This window comes from Amblyomma americanum, chromosome 1, assembly GCF_052857255.1.
Source record: "Amblyomma americanum isolate KBUSLIRL-KWMA chromosome 1, ASM5285725v1, whole genome shotgun sequence".
Taxonomy (NCBI): Eukaryota; Metazoa; Arthropoda; class Arachnida; order Ixodida; family Ixodidae; genus Amblyomma; species Amblyomma americanum.
The window spans coordinates 462,825,521-462,842,052 of NC_135497.1; the positions used below are offsets into that span (position 1 = coordinate 462,825,521).

The 16,532-nt window shown below is 45.2% G+C and overlaps 1 protein-coding gene across 4 annotated transcripts in view; it reads left to right on the forward strand.

Moving 5' to 3' along the window:
- The window catches only part of LOC144116035 (solute carrier family 22 member 4-like), a 211,713-nt gene that overhangs the window by 115,119 nt on the left and 80,062 nt on the right, over window positions 1-16,532 (forward strand). For all 4 annotated transcript variants that reach the window (XM_077650698.1, XM_077650701.1, XM_077650699.1 and 1 more), the window contains one exon: window positions 3,874-3,977. In XM_077650698.1, the coding sequence (XP_077506824.1) occupies window positions 3,874-3,977 (104 nt within the window). The remainder of the gene's footprint in view (window positions 1-3,873; window positions 3,978-16,532) is intronic.

The window sequence follows — 16,532 nt, forward strand, 5'->3', positions numbered from 1 at the left end:
TCCTTCACTGTTTCTTCGGTATTCGGGCCTTAGACGTCATAAACAACAAGGTAGTCGTGGACGTACCTTAACATTTTTTTTAAGATTTGTACCAGCGAGGCTTATGTTAAGGGGCCTGTTTTTTCGGCACAAGTACAAATCACTGAATAAAGGCGCAAAACAGGAATCAATGCATACACCGCGTATCTTCAGAAACACTTTCGCCTCCCAGAGGACGTGAGTCTACCTCAGGCACACAGAGAGGACTTGAAAGAACCCTTGAATAGACATTCCGCAAACATCTTGAAAAGCGACCGCACCGCGCCTTTCTATATATTCTTCAACACACACCAATCGTTTGCCCTGTGGAATGTAATAGTATAAATCATTCACATCAACTGAGCAAGCCACAAAATCACTTCTAGAGTTGTCACTTAGAAACCTAACTAGGTCGTCGGAAGATTTTACCTGAAACGGGTCGGCAGTGGCTAATAGTTTTAGTTTGCTTGCAAGAACTTACCAAGCGCTTTTTATCATGTGCCGCCCTCAGAAATTATTACCTTTAAAGGCCTGTCCTGTTTATGCGTTTTCACAGCGAAAAACATGTCAGGGTATGATTTCTTGCAACTTTCATGCCTCGCAAGACGCCAATAAGCTTAAGTCTTTCAAGAGATCCTTAGCAGCTGACTTTGCCTTCCTGAGAAGTGATGTTTTGTGCTCGCCAAAAACAGAACTGATGGCTTCTAACGCCTTAGCCTTGTACAGGTCTTTAGGAATCACTGAAAAGCACCCCCTCTCTCTCAGACATCACCAACGCAAGGGAAGTGTCCTTAAAGTACCTCACTCTTCGTCCCACTGGCAGGTTTTTGTCACTCTGTGTGCAGCGGCTGACGACCTCGACCCCGTCGGAAACACCTTTCAGTTTCTGATTCAGGGCCTGCTTTAGCAACGCGTGGCGCCATAGCTAGCAGCGCCATAGACAGTACATGTGAGTTCTTATAGATCCCCACTTTGTTAAGGCTGCTCGACGACTTCAACTGGAAAACGAGAGACATGACCAGACCGGACGCTAAAAAAATGATCTACACTATGGCGTCGAGGTTCTGCGCCAGCCGGTCTGCGAAGTGTTAAGCATTGAGACGAAGTTTGCCATCAGCCTTAAGAAAGCATCGCCGGAGCTGATAGCTATGGTTCGACGCGTTTCCAAAGCAGGCCCTGAATCGGAAACTGCAAGGTGTGTTTCCGACCGGGTCGAGGTCTTCAGCCGCTGCAAAACAGAGCGACAGAAACCTGCCAGTGGGACGCACTGTAAGCTCATTGACAGACAATTTCCTCGCGTTGCTGACCTCTGACAAAGAGGTCTTCTTTGTAAGGATTCCTAAGGACCTCTACAAAGGTAAGGTGTTAGAAGCCAACAGTTTTGTTTTTTGTCGAGCACAAAACATCACTTGTTAGGAAGGCAAACTCAGCTGCGAAAGAGTTCTGCAAGAGACTTAAGCTTGACGGCCTCCTGCGAGGCATACAAAATTGCAAGAATTCTTACCTTGGCGTGTTTTTACTGAGAAAACTGATAAACCGGACTGGCCCTCAAGGGGAATAATTTCTGATTGCAGCAAATGACAAGAAACGCTTGTTAAATTTTTGCAAGCATAATTAAAACGATTAACCATTGACGACACTTTTCAGGCAACATCTTCGGACGACATAGCTAGGTTTTCAAGTGATAACTCTAGCATAGACTTTGTGGCGTGCTCTGCTGATGTGAAAGATTTATAATATTCCATTCCTCGGGACAAATTATTGTTATGTGTTGAATGCATAGACAGGTTCGGTGCGGTTTCTTTTCAAAATGTTTGCGGAAAGTCCATTCAGGGTTTCTTGAAAATCCTATCTGTGTACCTGAACTCGATTAACGTCCTATGGGAGGAGAAAGAGCGTCCACAGAAACGCGGTGTATGCATTAGTGCCTGTGTTGCACCTTTTCTGAGTGATTTGTACCTCTGCCGAAAAGACAGGACCCTTAACATAAGTCTCGATGGTACAAATGTTAAAGTGTTTCGGTACGTCGACTACCATGTTCTTTGAGACGTCGAAGGATTGAATACCGAAGAAATAGTCATGGAGACGATGGGTCACTTTGCTCAAGCTTTGCAGCCACTTGCTGTCACTCATGAATATCCTGTTCTAGGGTCTCTGACATTTTTGGATCTGAGACTTGAGTTTGCTAGAGGGCATGTTTGTTTGGCATATGAACCTAGAGGGTAGAAGGCGCCACTCCCATTCTAATCTGCTCACTCAAAGCTGACACAAAGAGCTTTTGTGAACTTTTGCCTGACCAATGCCTTCAGAAAGTCGTGCGTTCAAAAATGGAAGCTAGCTTCATTTCCAGACCGATCGGTTTGATACAGCGGGTCACCCCTCGTACCTGCTGGTATCTGTAGCCAAGCAGGTAAGAAAGCACCTGTTGAGGTGCTAGGCCTAATCAACAAGACGTACCAGAGGAAAGGACAGAAAGGAGGAAGGTGGTGGCAATACCGTATATTCCGAACGTTTCGCATCGCTTAAAAAGAATTGGTCGAAAAGCTGGAGTGAATGTAATGTGTACTGTCCCTAAAAAATTGAATAGCCTTCGCAGACGTGCGAATGTTATTCCGACAAAAGAGATGCAGGGGTGCACGATAAAGCACAAAAGCCCCTTTGTGGAATGCACCGAAGGCCGGGTGTATTCGTTGCCAAGAACGTGTGGTGAATAGTACATTGGAAAGACTGGCAGATGCATGAACGCAGGACTACTAGAACACAAAACGAATTTAAAGCAAGCATGCAGAAACAAAGGGATTCCTTGCAGAGATTGCCCTTCAGAAACCTGGGCGTCTGAAATCAGCAGGTGCAAAGTGCTTGTGAAACACAAAGATCAGTTGGTCCTCGAAATAATCGACGTAGCATCAATAGCAAGGCAGCGCGACCATTGTATCAGCGCGCCGTCCGTCGCGTTGAGAAAGAAGGAACTTGACATGTTAAACGTTGATTCACCTTGATGATTGCAAACCTTCTTTAGTGATTTTAGAGTGCACGAGTGATATGGGTGTAAGGCATGTGCTTGTATACACAGCATAAGAAGCCGTGCTTCATCGAAATAAACTGAGTTGTAAGTCAGCGCCTGTCCCCTGTCCTGTCCCGTCGTTTTGGGCTGTTCCATCACAAATTTCCATTCAAACCAGCCCTCGGTTCACACATAAAAAAATAGTATATCTACATTTTGGTTTGCATACAGCCCTTTTATGAGGCGATGGGAAGAATGGCAAACGAGCCCTTCGTTGTGTGGCTAAAATTCATTCCGCTAGTTTTTGTTTTCTCATGTCAACGATCCTAGTCTTTGCGCTTGTGTTTTGAAAACCCGGTAATTGAGCAGAATTTTCGTCATTATCGTTTGCGAATTCCATACCTACTGTTGACACCAGAGAGAAGGCAGGAAGAGCGGATTCCGGAGAACGCAGTACAAAATGAACAAGGGGAGCCTCTTTCCGCTCGCCAACGTTTCGACAATATATGACCTGTCTTCGCCTGGTAATGTGATTCGTTACTAAAGCTAACGGGCGCTAGACCAACTCATTAAAAACTTTCCTTGGAAGTGTTATAAACGTTGGCTAGGACTACAGCGCCCCGTCAGCGCTTGTTCATTGTGATTTGTTATATTCACTGTTAGAGCATGTAGGCCCTAAACGGCTCCATCTGTAATTCTTCCTCGTCGTGTTGACAAAATTTTGTATAGAGTTTTGTTTTCATCAAATTTCTCGACTGCATTGCAGAACTGAATTTAAAGCAGATATTTTGTGCACTTTTTTTCCGAAACCTGACGGTTTGTATTTTTCATTGTCTGCCTTTCTCGTGCAGTGGAACGTTGTGTGCGACAACCTATGGATGCTGGACATGTCGCAGTCTATACTCATGTTCGGCTTCATGGTCGGCAACTTCGTCTTCTCTCACATGTCGGACTGGTAAGGCGCCTAGTAGACACCGCTGCAACCTAAAGAGTAAAACAGTTTTCTTGCACGCGTAAAATGGGCACCAGACCAATGTTACAATGCCTTAACGGCACAAAGTACGTGGCATCTAATTACGACCATGCATGATTGCTTTATGGCATTGTTTTCGCTCATCTGCAAGCCCAGCTGCTTGCATTTCCCCTTATTATGTTTCATTTTCGAAGTGGCATAGGAGAACTAAGGCTAGGACCACCATGCTGTCTCACTGCAACGAGAAAAATTTCGAACACAGTTCCTCAGTTTCGTACCACTACCTTAGGATCCATAACAATAGCGCAATTAACGAGAGACAGTGGGGACGGAACAACACAGCGCTAACTAGCAGATGAAATGTTTACTGCTTCACCAGCCAGTATAAGTACCCCGCTGGCGGCCAGAATTCGAAAAACAATCCACACATGTCATGCCTAATGAACACAAAAATGCTGATATACAACTGGCCCGAGTAAACGTTCACGGTGCTGGTAACATTTGTTTTTCTCCAACAGCACTACATAGGGAGGGCGCTGATACAATCATCCTGAAGCCTAGCCGTCTTCTTCTTCAGTTAATGTTCTTGCCAACGAGTCCCGGCTTCTGCCTATCATGATGCACTCCTTACACAATATCTCGCACGGGTTAGTGCCATCGCCCTCTTCGCAGTCCCGACAGTTCTTTGACACTTGACCTGAGGCGTGGACACTTGTGACGTTGTTCTTTCCTTTAGACATGTCTGGTCGATTTTTTGTTCCCATAGAATAGTGGCAAACAATAGCCCACTTCTCATCTTAAAACCAGCCGGAAGACACAACACAGGCGAAGAGTAGGGCACAAGACGAGCCTGCACTAACAACTGAAATTTTATTGGAAAAAAGCGGCAAAAGAAGACCCGCAAAGAGATGCTACCACACAATACCACAAAGCAGTGAAAGGGCGAAAAAAAAAACACTCTAAAGCTTCTGGCGTACTAGTGAATCATCTGAAAAGGCAAATTCCTTACAGTGAAGATTTACCGACGGCTTCTCCACACACGTGTGCTTATCCTTACCGATTTAAAAAGCATCAACTACCCCTGACAGATTTGTTTACCGCTTCCATAAACTAATGACGTGTCGCAGAAAGCAGGCGTGCAAACAGACAGGTCGTCCTCTGATTGCATTCACGAGAAAGAACGTGCAATGCCAGATTAGAATTCGCTTTCCCCCTATAGAGTTAGTGTTCATTCAGGTGCATATTGAGACATCTGCCTATCTGTCCGTAGTAGATTCGACCAGAAGGTAGCGGAGCGCAATAAACCCCATTACTTTTGCAAGTTGTCAACCTCTTTTTTTATGTGTCACTCTGCACTGCGGTCGATTACCCGTAGTTTTATCAAGCCTCCTTTTAACGGCGGCGCAAAGGCTTCCTACCTTGCTCTCAGCTGTGAAGCCGTTCAATCTCGTGAATGCAAATCGGAGGACGACCTGCCTCTTTGTACGCTTGATTTCCGCGACACATCAGTGGTTTATGAAAGTGAAAAATAAATCTATCGGGGGATAGTTGAGGCTCACAACATCGGTAAGGATACCTTCGATGTAACGAATTTGCTTCTTTAGATGATTCACTAGTACGCGAGTGACTTTCGATTGTTTTTTCGCCCTTTCACTGCTTTTGGGTTTTGTGCGCGCGCATGTCTTTGTGGCTCTTCTTTTGCCGCTTTCCTTCAATGAAATTTCAGTTGTTAGACCAGCCTCGTATTCTGCTCCTGTCTTCTCCTGTGCTGTCTTCCGGCTGGTTTTAAGATGATCAGTGCCAACTCGCCCAGTTGTCAGCCTTGTGGAGCCCGCTTCATCGTGGCAACGAACGAAATTATCACCCTGCCTTTTCAGGGAGCTGCGTTTTTATCTGTAGAATTAACTTTCTTGACAAGACTAGGCAGTCGCTTAGGCTCCAAAGAAAGCAACACCGACCCTAGCACGCTTTCCAATTCTTTTCAGGTAGCTGCAGACCAGATGCAGATATGACAACCTTTTTTTCCGTTTTCCGCGCTGATACAACCGCTATCCATTTCTGATCGCAAATTGTACTGCGCTAGCACTCACGGCCACACTGACAGAAAAAGCCGTTTGTCCCTCTTGCTCTCTGGTTAACAGGTGTTTGTCACTTTTCATGCTTGACAGGCTGAAATGACGTCGCAAGGTCACGTAACCCAAGTGGCAGGTTCGCCGCTTGCTTTTCCGCTCACAGCGCCGCCGACGACGCCAGATTACCCGCAGAACGGGAGCCGTGACTGATATACATGCATACAACGACTGAAATAAACACTGCGTCATGCATCTACTGTGCTTCATGCCTGCCATGCAGACACAGAGGATGCTCTTGATATACCACTTTACTCGCTTAGGAAACTCATGAATAGCAAGGCATAACCACTATAAACATTTCGAAGTGAAGGTTAACATTGCAAAACAATGGCCAAACAGTGCTATTGCACGTAATTAGCATTTATCCTAAATACAAAACTCGGCCATCTTTTTTGTCTGCAGTTTTTATGACACGGAAACCAGAGCATTCGAAGGGTAACCGGCCTGCATCAGTCGACCAACTCGGTTATGCAAGCTTTGCTCCACTCTCTGCTTACATAATCTCTTTACGGCATTGTTTAGAGTAGAATGAACACTTGCTCCTTTTACGAGCTTCGAATGTGCTAATAAATGTGTAAGGATTGGCTTTTGACCACGGTATTCAAAAGCCCGGGATAGAGTAAACTGAAGCCAGAGAACTAAATGTTTAATAAAATCATGAACTGGTACTGCGTTGTTTAAAGCCTTTGAATTGAGACATTCTGGAAGCACTGAGAAATATAAGGAATTGTTGTTCGACTTCGTGTATTATAAGTTTGACAAATACAAATCTCGAATCTCGTATTTGTCGCACTTTAGAAGTACAAAGTAGTCTTCCACGAACCTACATATTTCAAAAAAAAAAAACCCTTCAAGACCCTTTCTCAGTTTTCTATCGTGCAAGGCCAGGGACATATGACAAAGTACCGGGGCTAACAACGAACTATTACAGATTCCATTTTTTTTGAAAATATACATCGTCATTTCATTCTATGGAAAGCAAATGCTGTGTCCCCTTCTTCACTGATATTTAAATCGTGTTGTATGAGCTGATTTTTTCTGCGCAATTTTATTTTTTGTTCTTTCCTTTTCTTCTTTCTCTTTTATTTTTCTCAGTTTCTTTTTTTTTACTGCTCGCATATGCTCAATGTGTATAAGTTTGTGCACTGTATACTGTTTCTTGCCGTGTCAGCCTGCGTCAAGCGTAAGGGGCCATGGACCTCGTCAAGCCGTTTGTGTGACTTTTACCCTACGGCCCTCAGTATCGATGTATCTGATGATCAACTAAAGAGTATTTGCATGTGAACAAATGAGTCGTGGTAAAAAGATAACACTTAAATAAGCTTCCAGTGGAAATGACATGATTTCTTTCTGAGGAACTGTGTAACATATACCGTCACAACAATTAACAATCCTGGAAGCTTCCTTTTCTGTGGCTACCTTTTAGGAACACAATTTCTTCATTCAAACTTTCTGCTTTAAATGTCCCCGAAAGTGTCGACATTAGGTTTTTCTTGCAGAAATTTCGCGACAGGCTTCTGTGCTGTTCCAGTTTCTGACTCTATGGCACGACACGGCCACTCGAGATTTTCGTTTTTCGCTGTAAAAAACATGTGCAGGCAGCATTGGCTACTACCCTCAATAAAACTTGAATAGCTGGTTCAAATGCAAAACATGAAATATTTTATTCACCTTATTCATGATTTTGACATTTACCTGGCATTGCGCAGCAGAAGATTAAAGGACCGTTTTAAATGGTTCCGTGTTTTTGGAATATTGATATTTGTGGCCGACCACTTCGTGAAAAAAAGTGTTACGACTCCGATGTTGAGCAGCAGTTACATCAAATTTATTCAGTGTTCTCCAAATGCCTCAAGACAATTTTTAACAAACCAAGTACCCGTTAATAATCTTATTACATTTTTCGGCCTCTGGCTTCACTTACCTGCATCCCACGTCTCCTCAGCTTTTGAGCCCCGCAATCCAAAGCACATCCTGCAGCCGCGGAGGCTCAGCGGTTACGGTGCTTGGCTGCTGACCCGAAAGATGCGGGTTCCATCCTGGCCGCGGCGGTGGAATTTCGTTGCAGGCAAAGTTCTAGAGCCCCGTGTACTGTGTTAGGTCAGTGCACGTTAAAGGGGCTACGAAACACCGCTTGAGCGGATGCCGGTTACGATTCAGATAGATTCTTTATGTCACACAGATGCTGACTAAAAAAGAATTACGAGAATCGATGCTTAGGAACGGGAGTTAATTATTCAGTGAAGAAATTTCAAAATACAAGCAAACAAAATGCTGCCCTCAACTCGATTTTCGGCAGCTTCATATTCCCATTTCACTCTCCCAATGACGACACACAGTGCGACCAATCAAAACAGCCTATCTTAGCACGTGGCGGAAGTTTGCACTCCATGGTTGCCTGTTCTCTGTACCTCATTCATGTCAAGGCTGGTAGCGCCGTTTGCATGATTACAAGTGAACGTCCAGCTGACCCAGCGATGCTTCACCGTCAAGTCGACGGTGCAGAAGGGAACGCTGATCAGTGACGTTCCCTTACTCATGGATCCGAATTCGAGCGCGAGATACTGCGACGGTGTGACAGCCTGCGCAAGATATCAGACACATTTTGCATAGCGCGTACCGCTACTGCTTACCGCCTACCATCGCCCGTCGCTCCTAGCACGCTGGTTGGTCACGGCGAGCAAAGAGCGCATGCTGTTAACGGGAACGTGGCGCCATCTCGCGCCGCCACCCGGTTGTCCTCCACAAGCTGACGATGCGCACTGCCTGCTAAATGTGAAACGAACGCATCCTTCCTTGGGACCGAAACGAACGCTTATAGGGTCCAATGGCTCGATCAGATCTATTCCGCAAAGCCGCTCTCAGATACATAGAGAGTAGCCATATGTGTTTAGTGCTAGGTCGTAGGATGTTTACAGAGAAGCGCAAAATCCTTCGATGCAAAAAGTAGCCAGTGCCTCTGGTGGCGTGTTTTTGTTTTATTTGATTTACAGTGCTTTTATCTAGGGCAAACAAGTTGGTTTTGATAATTTATATAAAACACAAAAACTTGGCAAAACGTATCTCCAGTCATTAACGCAATTTGCAGTATATTTACTCTTTGTCCAGTCATCAAGCTCGCACTAACTGATGTAATATCCGCTGCTAAAAACCGCCACTGTATAGTGACATCGTCAGCGCCACGAATTTGTTTTTGCAAGCTAATTAAAATATTAAAAATGGCCACGCTTAGCTTGGTTAAGCCAAGAAAGCGTTGCATATCTCGATGGAGTTCCGTGCTGCTCCGTTGACTCGATGGGGTATTGACTCGATCGCCATTGAAACTGCCCGTGTAGCAGCGCTCGATCGCCTTTGAGTCGATAGACTATCGGTTCGAGGGCCCTCGAAATGCCCGTGTGACAGGGGTATAATACTGTCCCGGCGAAGGAGCGCAGCTCTTTTATACATATGCCATGACGTCAATCATAGCGCAGCGCCCCTAGCGGGAGGAGCGGGAGTCAGGTGGTGGCTGCGGCCGCGCGCGACCGCGCCAGTTGGGGCTCAGCTTTCCCTCCGTGACGTCACGCGCCGGCGCAGCGCCCCTAGCGGGAGGAGCGAAAGTCAGGTGGTGGCTGCGGCCGCGCGCGACCGCGCGAGTTGGGGCCCAGCTTTTCCTCCGTGACGTCACGCGCCGGCGCAGCGCCCCTAGCGGGAGGAGCGGGAGTCAGGTGGTGGCTGCGGCCGCGCGCGACCGCGCGAGTTGGGGCCCAGCTTTTCCTCCGTGACGTCACGCGCCGGCGCAGCGCCCCTAGCGGGAGGAGCGGGAGTCAGGTGGTGGCTGCGGCCGCGCGCGACCGCGCGAGTTGGGGCCCAGCTTTTCCTCCGGCTGTCGTGACGTCCCGTCACGTGGTTGGTGGCTGCCCGGCCGCGCCCAAGGGCTGAACTGAGTGATTGCAATATGCAATGCATAAAACCACAGTATACGCGGTACGACTGATGCTAATAGCATCACTATAATTCATTCTATGCAACCAACAGGCAAAACAATTCACTGAAAATATGTTTCGGGGCCCCTTTAAAGAACCCCAGGTGGTCCAAATCATCCGGAGCCCTCCACTCTGACGTCCCTCATCGTCTGAGTCGCTTTGGAACGTTATTATAAAAAAACCCATCTTCGCATTTTCATCAGCACATTCGAAGCTCATAAAAAGAACAGTTGTTTATTCTGTCTTTGCCAACACAGTAAAGAAGTGATTTCAGCACGGCGGAGCAAAGCTTGACTCCGACCAGTGCATGTTGGTAATACGTAGTTTACGGGGAATACATAGCGCGGAATGACGAAAGACGAGGTCCATACAAGCGACACGACGAGCGCTTTCTTCTCAGCTTTTATTATTGCGGAAGCATTATATGGTTATGTCACGTCAGCAAAGTGTCTGCAAATTTTTCGCACGATTGTGTCGTTCTGTGGCGATAAATGTGCAAAAGTTTAATTGTGTTACGTAGTGCAGTAGTAGGTCTTGAAATGGGAAAAGTTCGGTTGATAAATTACAATTACTTAATCAATAAACTCAAAAAGTAAAAATAAATGGTGTGTTTGAAGCATGTTTTGTGTGACTGATTCCACGAAAAACGATGTGAATGCGTGAGAAGGCTTACTTATTCTAAAAATAAATAAAAAACAAATAAAAATATATAAATAATCAAAACTTCATACAGTAAAAAGTAAAAAATTGAACACTTAGAAATGAAGGGAGAAATGGAGGAATGGGAAAGACTTTCGCATTTCCGCTCTTAAGAAGACTGAAGTAGAATCCTGTAATTTTGCGGGTCCGGAGCATACTTATACACATCCGAATCCTTAGGAAGGAAAGAAGAACATGGAGAAAGCAGATTAAACACGGCCACCTGCCGCCTTCGCCATGGAATCAAGCTCTTTCCTTCATGGTGTCATAGACGACGTACTGACGCATCCATCACCGGTACACATGCTTTCAGGGTAGGTTCTACGATTTGTCAGGCCGTTGCGGTGGCGATACAAAATGATTCTCTTCTGATATGGCAAGCTGCTTTCGCGTCACATTTTTTACAATGAGCAGACAGTTGGCCGTCTGCAGCAATGTTACTGACCTTTCAGCTGCGTTCTTGCAGATGCACTCAAACATCTGCTTGTTTAACGTATGTAGTACCTTCCACATGAGAGTGGAATATTTTAGACAATGCCCCGCTTTCCTGGGACATAGGAATTTCTCTGTTTAGTGGTGCTGTGAGGTTTACACATTGGCGTGGACATTCTGTGTATTTTGTTTTTATTTTTCTTTGTTATCTTACGCTGTCTGTTCGTCCGTTACGCGGCGCTCAGTCTTCCCTCTGCGATGCAGGCTTTTGGAAACTGAAATAATAACATGCTTCGGGAAACACGCCGCCTCTACACGTCTCACCTGGAATTGAACTCTTTCTCCTATTAGATGTCCGCATGACTTGCAGAGAGCGCTCGACAAAGAATAATGCACAATATTTATCTTTACCTTTACCAACTTTTAATGTGCGGAGCTGGACGGTAAAGGAAGTTTATTGGCTCTATGTGCTCGCGCAACCAACACACGTGATCACCTTTACAACGCAGCTGCAAATCTGAAAACTTAATGGTGTCCCGCTCGGGCGATGCACCCGTAAAATTGGGCGGCCTAAAACATGCATGACAAGAGTAACTTATACGAAACATTAGGGTCACTAAAATCAAACGGACCGTCTAAACGAGTGTTGAAAAATAGTCAATAAAAGCAGATCTATCTAAAGCAATTAAAAAGCCATCTGCCTACCAAAATGTTTTTTTTTAATCCTAAGATCTCTCAGCTGTTAGAAAAGAGCCTTGCAACATCGAGCTAAAAATAAATCACTTCAACTCAGCGCAGTGTACGACTTTATGCAAACACTCCGCTTTCGCAGGTAATTGTTATTATCAGAGGCAATAAAGGTAGACGTCAAATAGAACAATGAAACCTTTAAAAAGTACCCATACTCACACCGCAGGCGTTTTGAAAATTGACAGCGCCGTACGTGTCAATTGCAGCCTCAACGCTGGACAGCACACCTTCGAGCGGTAATGAATAAAACTTTTTTTTTTGCGTCAACAGAAGAAGCTGATATTTTTCAGGTCACTTGCGATTCTAAAGTCAATAGCGGCACCAGGATCTCTGGTCAAGAACGGATCGACAATATTAAGAAATTTTAACTCGATTTGCAAGAAATCCGCGACACACTTCTGCCACGTACCGGACTTTGAGACGGTCACACGGAAGGAACATTGTCTCGTATGAGTCTTAGCCGAGAAAACCATTTCCAGACAATCATTATCGCTGCTATCTAGTTGCTTGACAACGTTCATGAAGCTCGGCTGTTCGCATAGTTTCTGCAAGAACACAATATAAAAGCCTATAACATTGCTACAGACGGAAAGCTGGCTGTCCATTGTACAAAATGCGCCGCAGACCACCCCGTTGTTTCTACAGGAAAAGACGACTGTTCTGTATCACCGCTTGGGAAATTGTGAAAGCTGCCCAGATAGCACGGGCAGGTGATAGCTGCGTCAATAGCCCCTATGTGGCACTATCAATGAAAGAGCTTCATTTCATGGTGTAAACGACACGGGGCATTGTTTTATCTGTTTTCGGTACGTTATTCCTTCTGTTGCAGATTCGTATTTGTATATATATGCACCGGATCAACAATAAACGCTAAGCTGAAAGCTAGGGCTTGTCCTGTCGCTTGCCTGGTCCTCGTCTTTCATAATTCCGCACTGTGCTCTGCATGTAACAGCCGCATATAGTCGCCTGACGCAGGTCAGTTACCTTTAGAAGGCTCATAATTCCGTGGCAGAAAAACCGCAGAAAAAGTTTATATCAGAAATGAATAGCGAAGCCATCAGCGAGGAAAAGAAAGGTTGCGACGTCTGCATCAGGTCTCTCGCAACCTAAGAGCAATTGGAAAGCGCGTGAGCGTTAATGCCGTTTTCCGGTTTCAGAAAATTCACCCTCATGTGTTTTCACCCCGCAAGAAGCAATAGAAACAGTTGGGACATTTGCCAAAGGATTAGAGTAGCGTTTCGCCTCTGTACTTCCTTTGCGCTCCGCGCTTGTGGCGTCAGTGGACAAGTTTCAGCTTGTCACCTAGATTACCCTTCCCGAGCTTTCCCCGATAGTATTTAGGTTACTAACAGCTGCTCCTGGCCCTGATAGGGTAACATCAAACTTGTTAAAGAACCTCTTTGAGGAGTCCCCTACATCCTTATTGCAGCTGGTTAATTTTTCAATCAAACATGCATGGATTCCTCCTGAGTGGAAAATCGCCAAAGTGATCCCTCTACCTAAAAACAATGGTGGTGCCATTCTCTGGATAATATTAGACCCGTTTCATTGACATCAAACGTGGTCAAGTTAATTGAAAGGGTCATATAATGTCCGTAGATCCTGTCAAATTGGGTCGCGTCAAAAATATTCCATATGGAATGCTCATACCGATCTTGAGAGTGGCATTCGTCTTGCGCGGCCCGAAAAAATGCATGCTGCGTTGGAGACATTAGACGTAGCCAAAGCTTATGACAGCGTAGAACACTACACATTATTGCAAAGATTACATACTGTGCAGTTTCCGAATTACTTAACTTGCGTGGATATCTGCGTTTCTTGAAATCAGACAGTTTTTTCGTATACAAAATGGTGTGAATTCTGGAAGATATAAACAATCCAGAGATGTTCCGCAAGGGGCAATCTTGTGGCCTCTGCTCTTTAATATTCTAATTAGTTCTATTCCCAGCCATCAAAACATTCGCACGTACGTCTATGTCGACGACATTGCATTTTTCATTGCTGCAGCTGCCATTCAATCTCTCTAAGTGCGCCTGCAATCGTACCTGAATTTGCTTGAAAGTTGGTTGTGTGAGTTACGTCTCACCTTAAATATAAACAAGTGCGCTGTACTTGTTTTTCAAATGAAAGATCCTGTTCATCTGTCTCTCAGTTACCAGTGACAAAATATTCCTCAAGTCAAGTCAGTAAAATATCTTGGTGTCATCTACGATGACAGCCTCACCTGGGGCTCTCACATTTACCATGTCGCAGCGAAAGGGGCTCATGCTGTGGGCATGTTGCGTAGATTAAGTAATCCCCGGTCTGGAATGCGGAGAGATGCACTTCTGCTGATTTATGTTTTGTACGTCCGGCCAGGTTTGGATCTGTGCTGTTTTCTGGTACGGCTGCTTACAAAATTCGCCCTCTCGTCCCTTTGGAGCGGGAAGGGTTTCGGTTGCGTCTTGGCCTCCCCAAATTTGTGGCCAATAACGTGCTTTATCTTGAAGCCCGTTCCTCCTTTATCATCTAGAATTCAATGGCTAACTGTTCAGACGTACCTAAGGATATATGAATCAGATTTACACCGCTCCTTGTCTGTTTTTTGTTGCCAACCGACTTCCTTTTTGGAGTCCACTGGCCTAGATTTCATACCCCGCAGGTAGTTAGGTACAAAATTTGCTTGAACCTTTAAATGTTCTTTTGTATAACATCCTTCCGACAAAAACCAGTGGGTACTCTGTAGAAATTGTTTGTGATGACATTTTCCCGAAAAACGCTAAGCATTTAGCACCCCGCATTTTAAATGGAATATTAGAAGACCATTTACAAAGTCTGCCTATTAGCTTCACGATAGCTACTGACGCCTCCCAATGTGATGAAAAGGCAGGGGCGGGAATATATTGCCCGCTTCTAGATTGGTCTTTTTCTGTGCGGCTTCCCGACTACACCCCAATTTTCTAAGCAGAGTTTCTGGCGGTGGGGCTTGCTCTTCGGAAACTAGAGCCAGCTTTCTCTTCAGTAGCTGTCATTATAGACTCTATTTCTTTGTGTTCGTCCCTTGCTTCGGCTGTAGATTTGCCAATCCTAAACACCTTCCATTCATTACTCCGTCCACATTTAAGCCTTGTTCACATGATATGGGTGCCAGGTCATAGCGGTGTGACAGCCAATGAAGTTGCGGTCTGCCTGGCAAAGGCGTCCCTCAATGGCCCCGTGCTACCTATCGTTCCGGCTACAGCGTACATTACAGCAGCGAGGTTTCGAAGCCGGATTTTTTTAAGAACGACAACTGGATCTCTTTTAAGATCTGATGATTACCGGCACCGGAGGAATTCGTGGAGCAGGCAATCATGCCATTCACGGCAGGTTGAGGAATCTCTATCAAGGCTCCGCTGCCGGATCCCACCCTAAAATTTTTATTTGCACAGGTCTGGGTTGGCGTTTAATCCCATCTGTGTATTCTGCGGTGAGCACGAAACCATAGACCATTTTTTGTTGTTTTGTTGCCGATACACAATAATGAGAAGATGGCTTTTAGAAAACCACTACATCTTGGCCTTTCTTTGAGCAGCCCAGTCATATTGTCGTTTGGAGCCACCATACTTGGGTACAGCCACAAGTCTGTTTTTACCGCCGTCCAAAATTTTTTAATGGAATCAAGTCGGCTCCCTTGTTAAGTTTTTAAAAAAATTTTCACTATTATTATTATTCTTACAATTATCATTATCATGTAACTACTCGGCTTATAAACATCAGTCTTGATCTCCTGCGTGTGTTATGCATTTCCCGTTTCGTTTCGTTGTTCCTTTTTGTTTACTTCTTCCTTCCATACCATTCATCTTATTTTCATCCAGGAAATATTTTCCTGAAAAACTCTCTGTGCCCCTCAATTCTTGGCCAATCCCCCTATGTGGGCATAGGCCATAGTATGAGGATATCAACAACAACAACAGTAAACGGCTTATCATTGATGAAGCCGCTCCTTAGATAGATTTCGAAGCCGAACGACGTGCACGGCGACCTGAACTTCCACGCAAAAGAAGACAGCGCCAGCGTAAGTTAATTAACCGATCCAGTGCGCATAGCGAAACGGCTTAAGAGCGGCGAAGACAGTATAACCTTTCTAAACGAGATGCGGAAACAGATGAACATCGAGAAGGAGGAGGAGTATGATGAAGTCGCCGGGGAACGTGCAGTGGGTGGGCATGTACAGGTGGCTTCAGAGATACCCGGAAGAAGGAACGGTGACTCGAATCGCAACAAGCAGCTGTGGTTTATCGTATGAGGAAAGCCGAGGAACGAAAGCAAGAACATTTGGGTGCAACTCGAAATCCCAAGGTTATAAAAACCAATAAAGAATGAACAAAGCTAAGCAAGGGCACAGGTGGTAGTGCACCGTGTCGCATTTCGCAAAGTCGCATTTAGCTTGACCAGATAAATCAGGGCAATCTTCTTGAAGTTATGGCCTTCAAGGGGATATTTATACCGACTGGTCAGACAATAAAGATTTTAATTGCCAGTAGGCGCTGCATTGTGTCCTCCTATTTCGTCTCTTCAATGGCGCTCCAGCTATACGA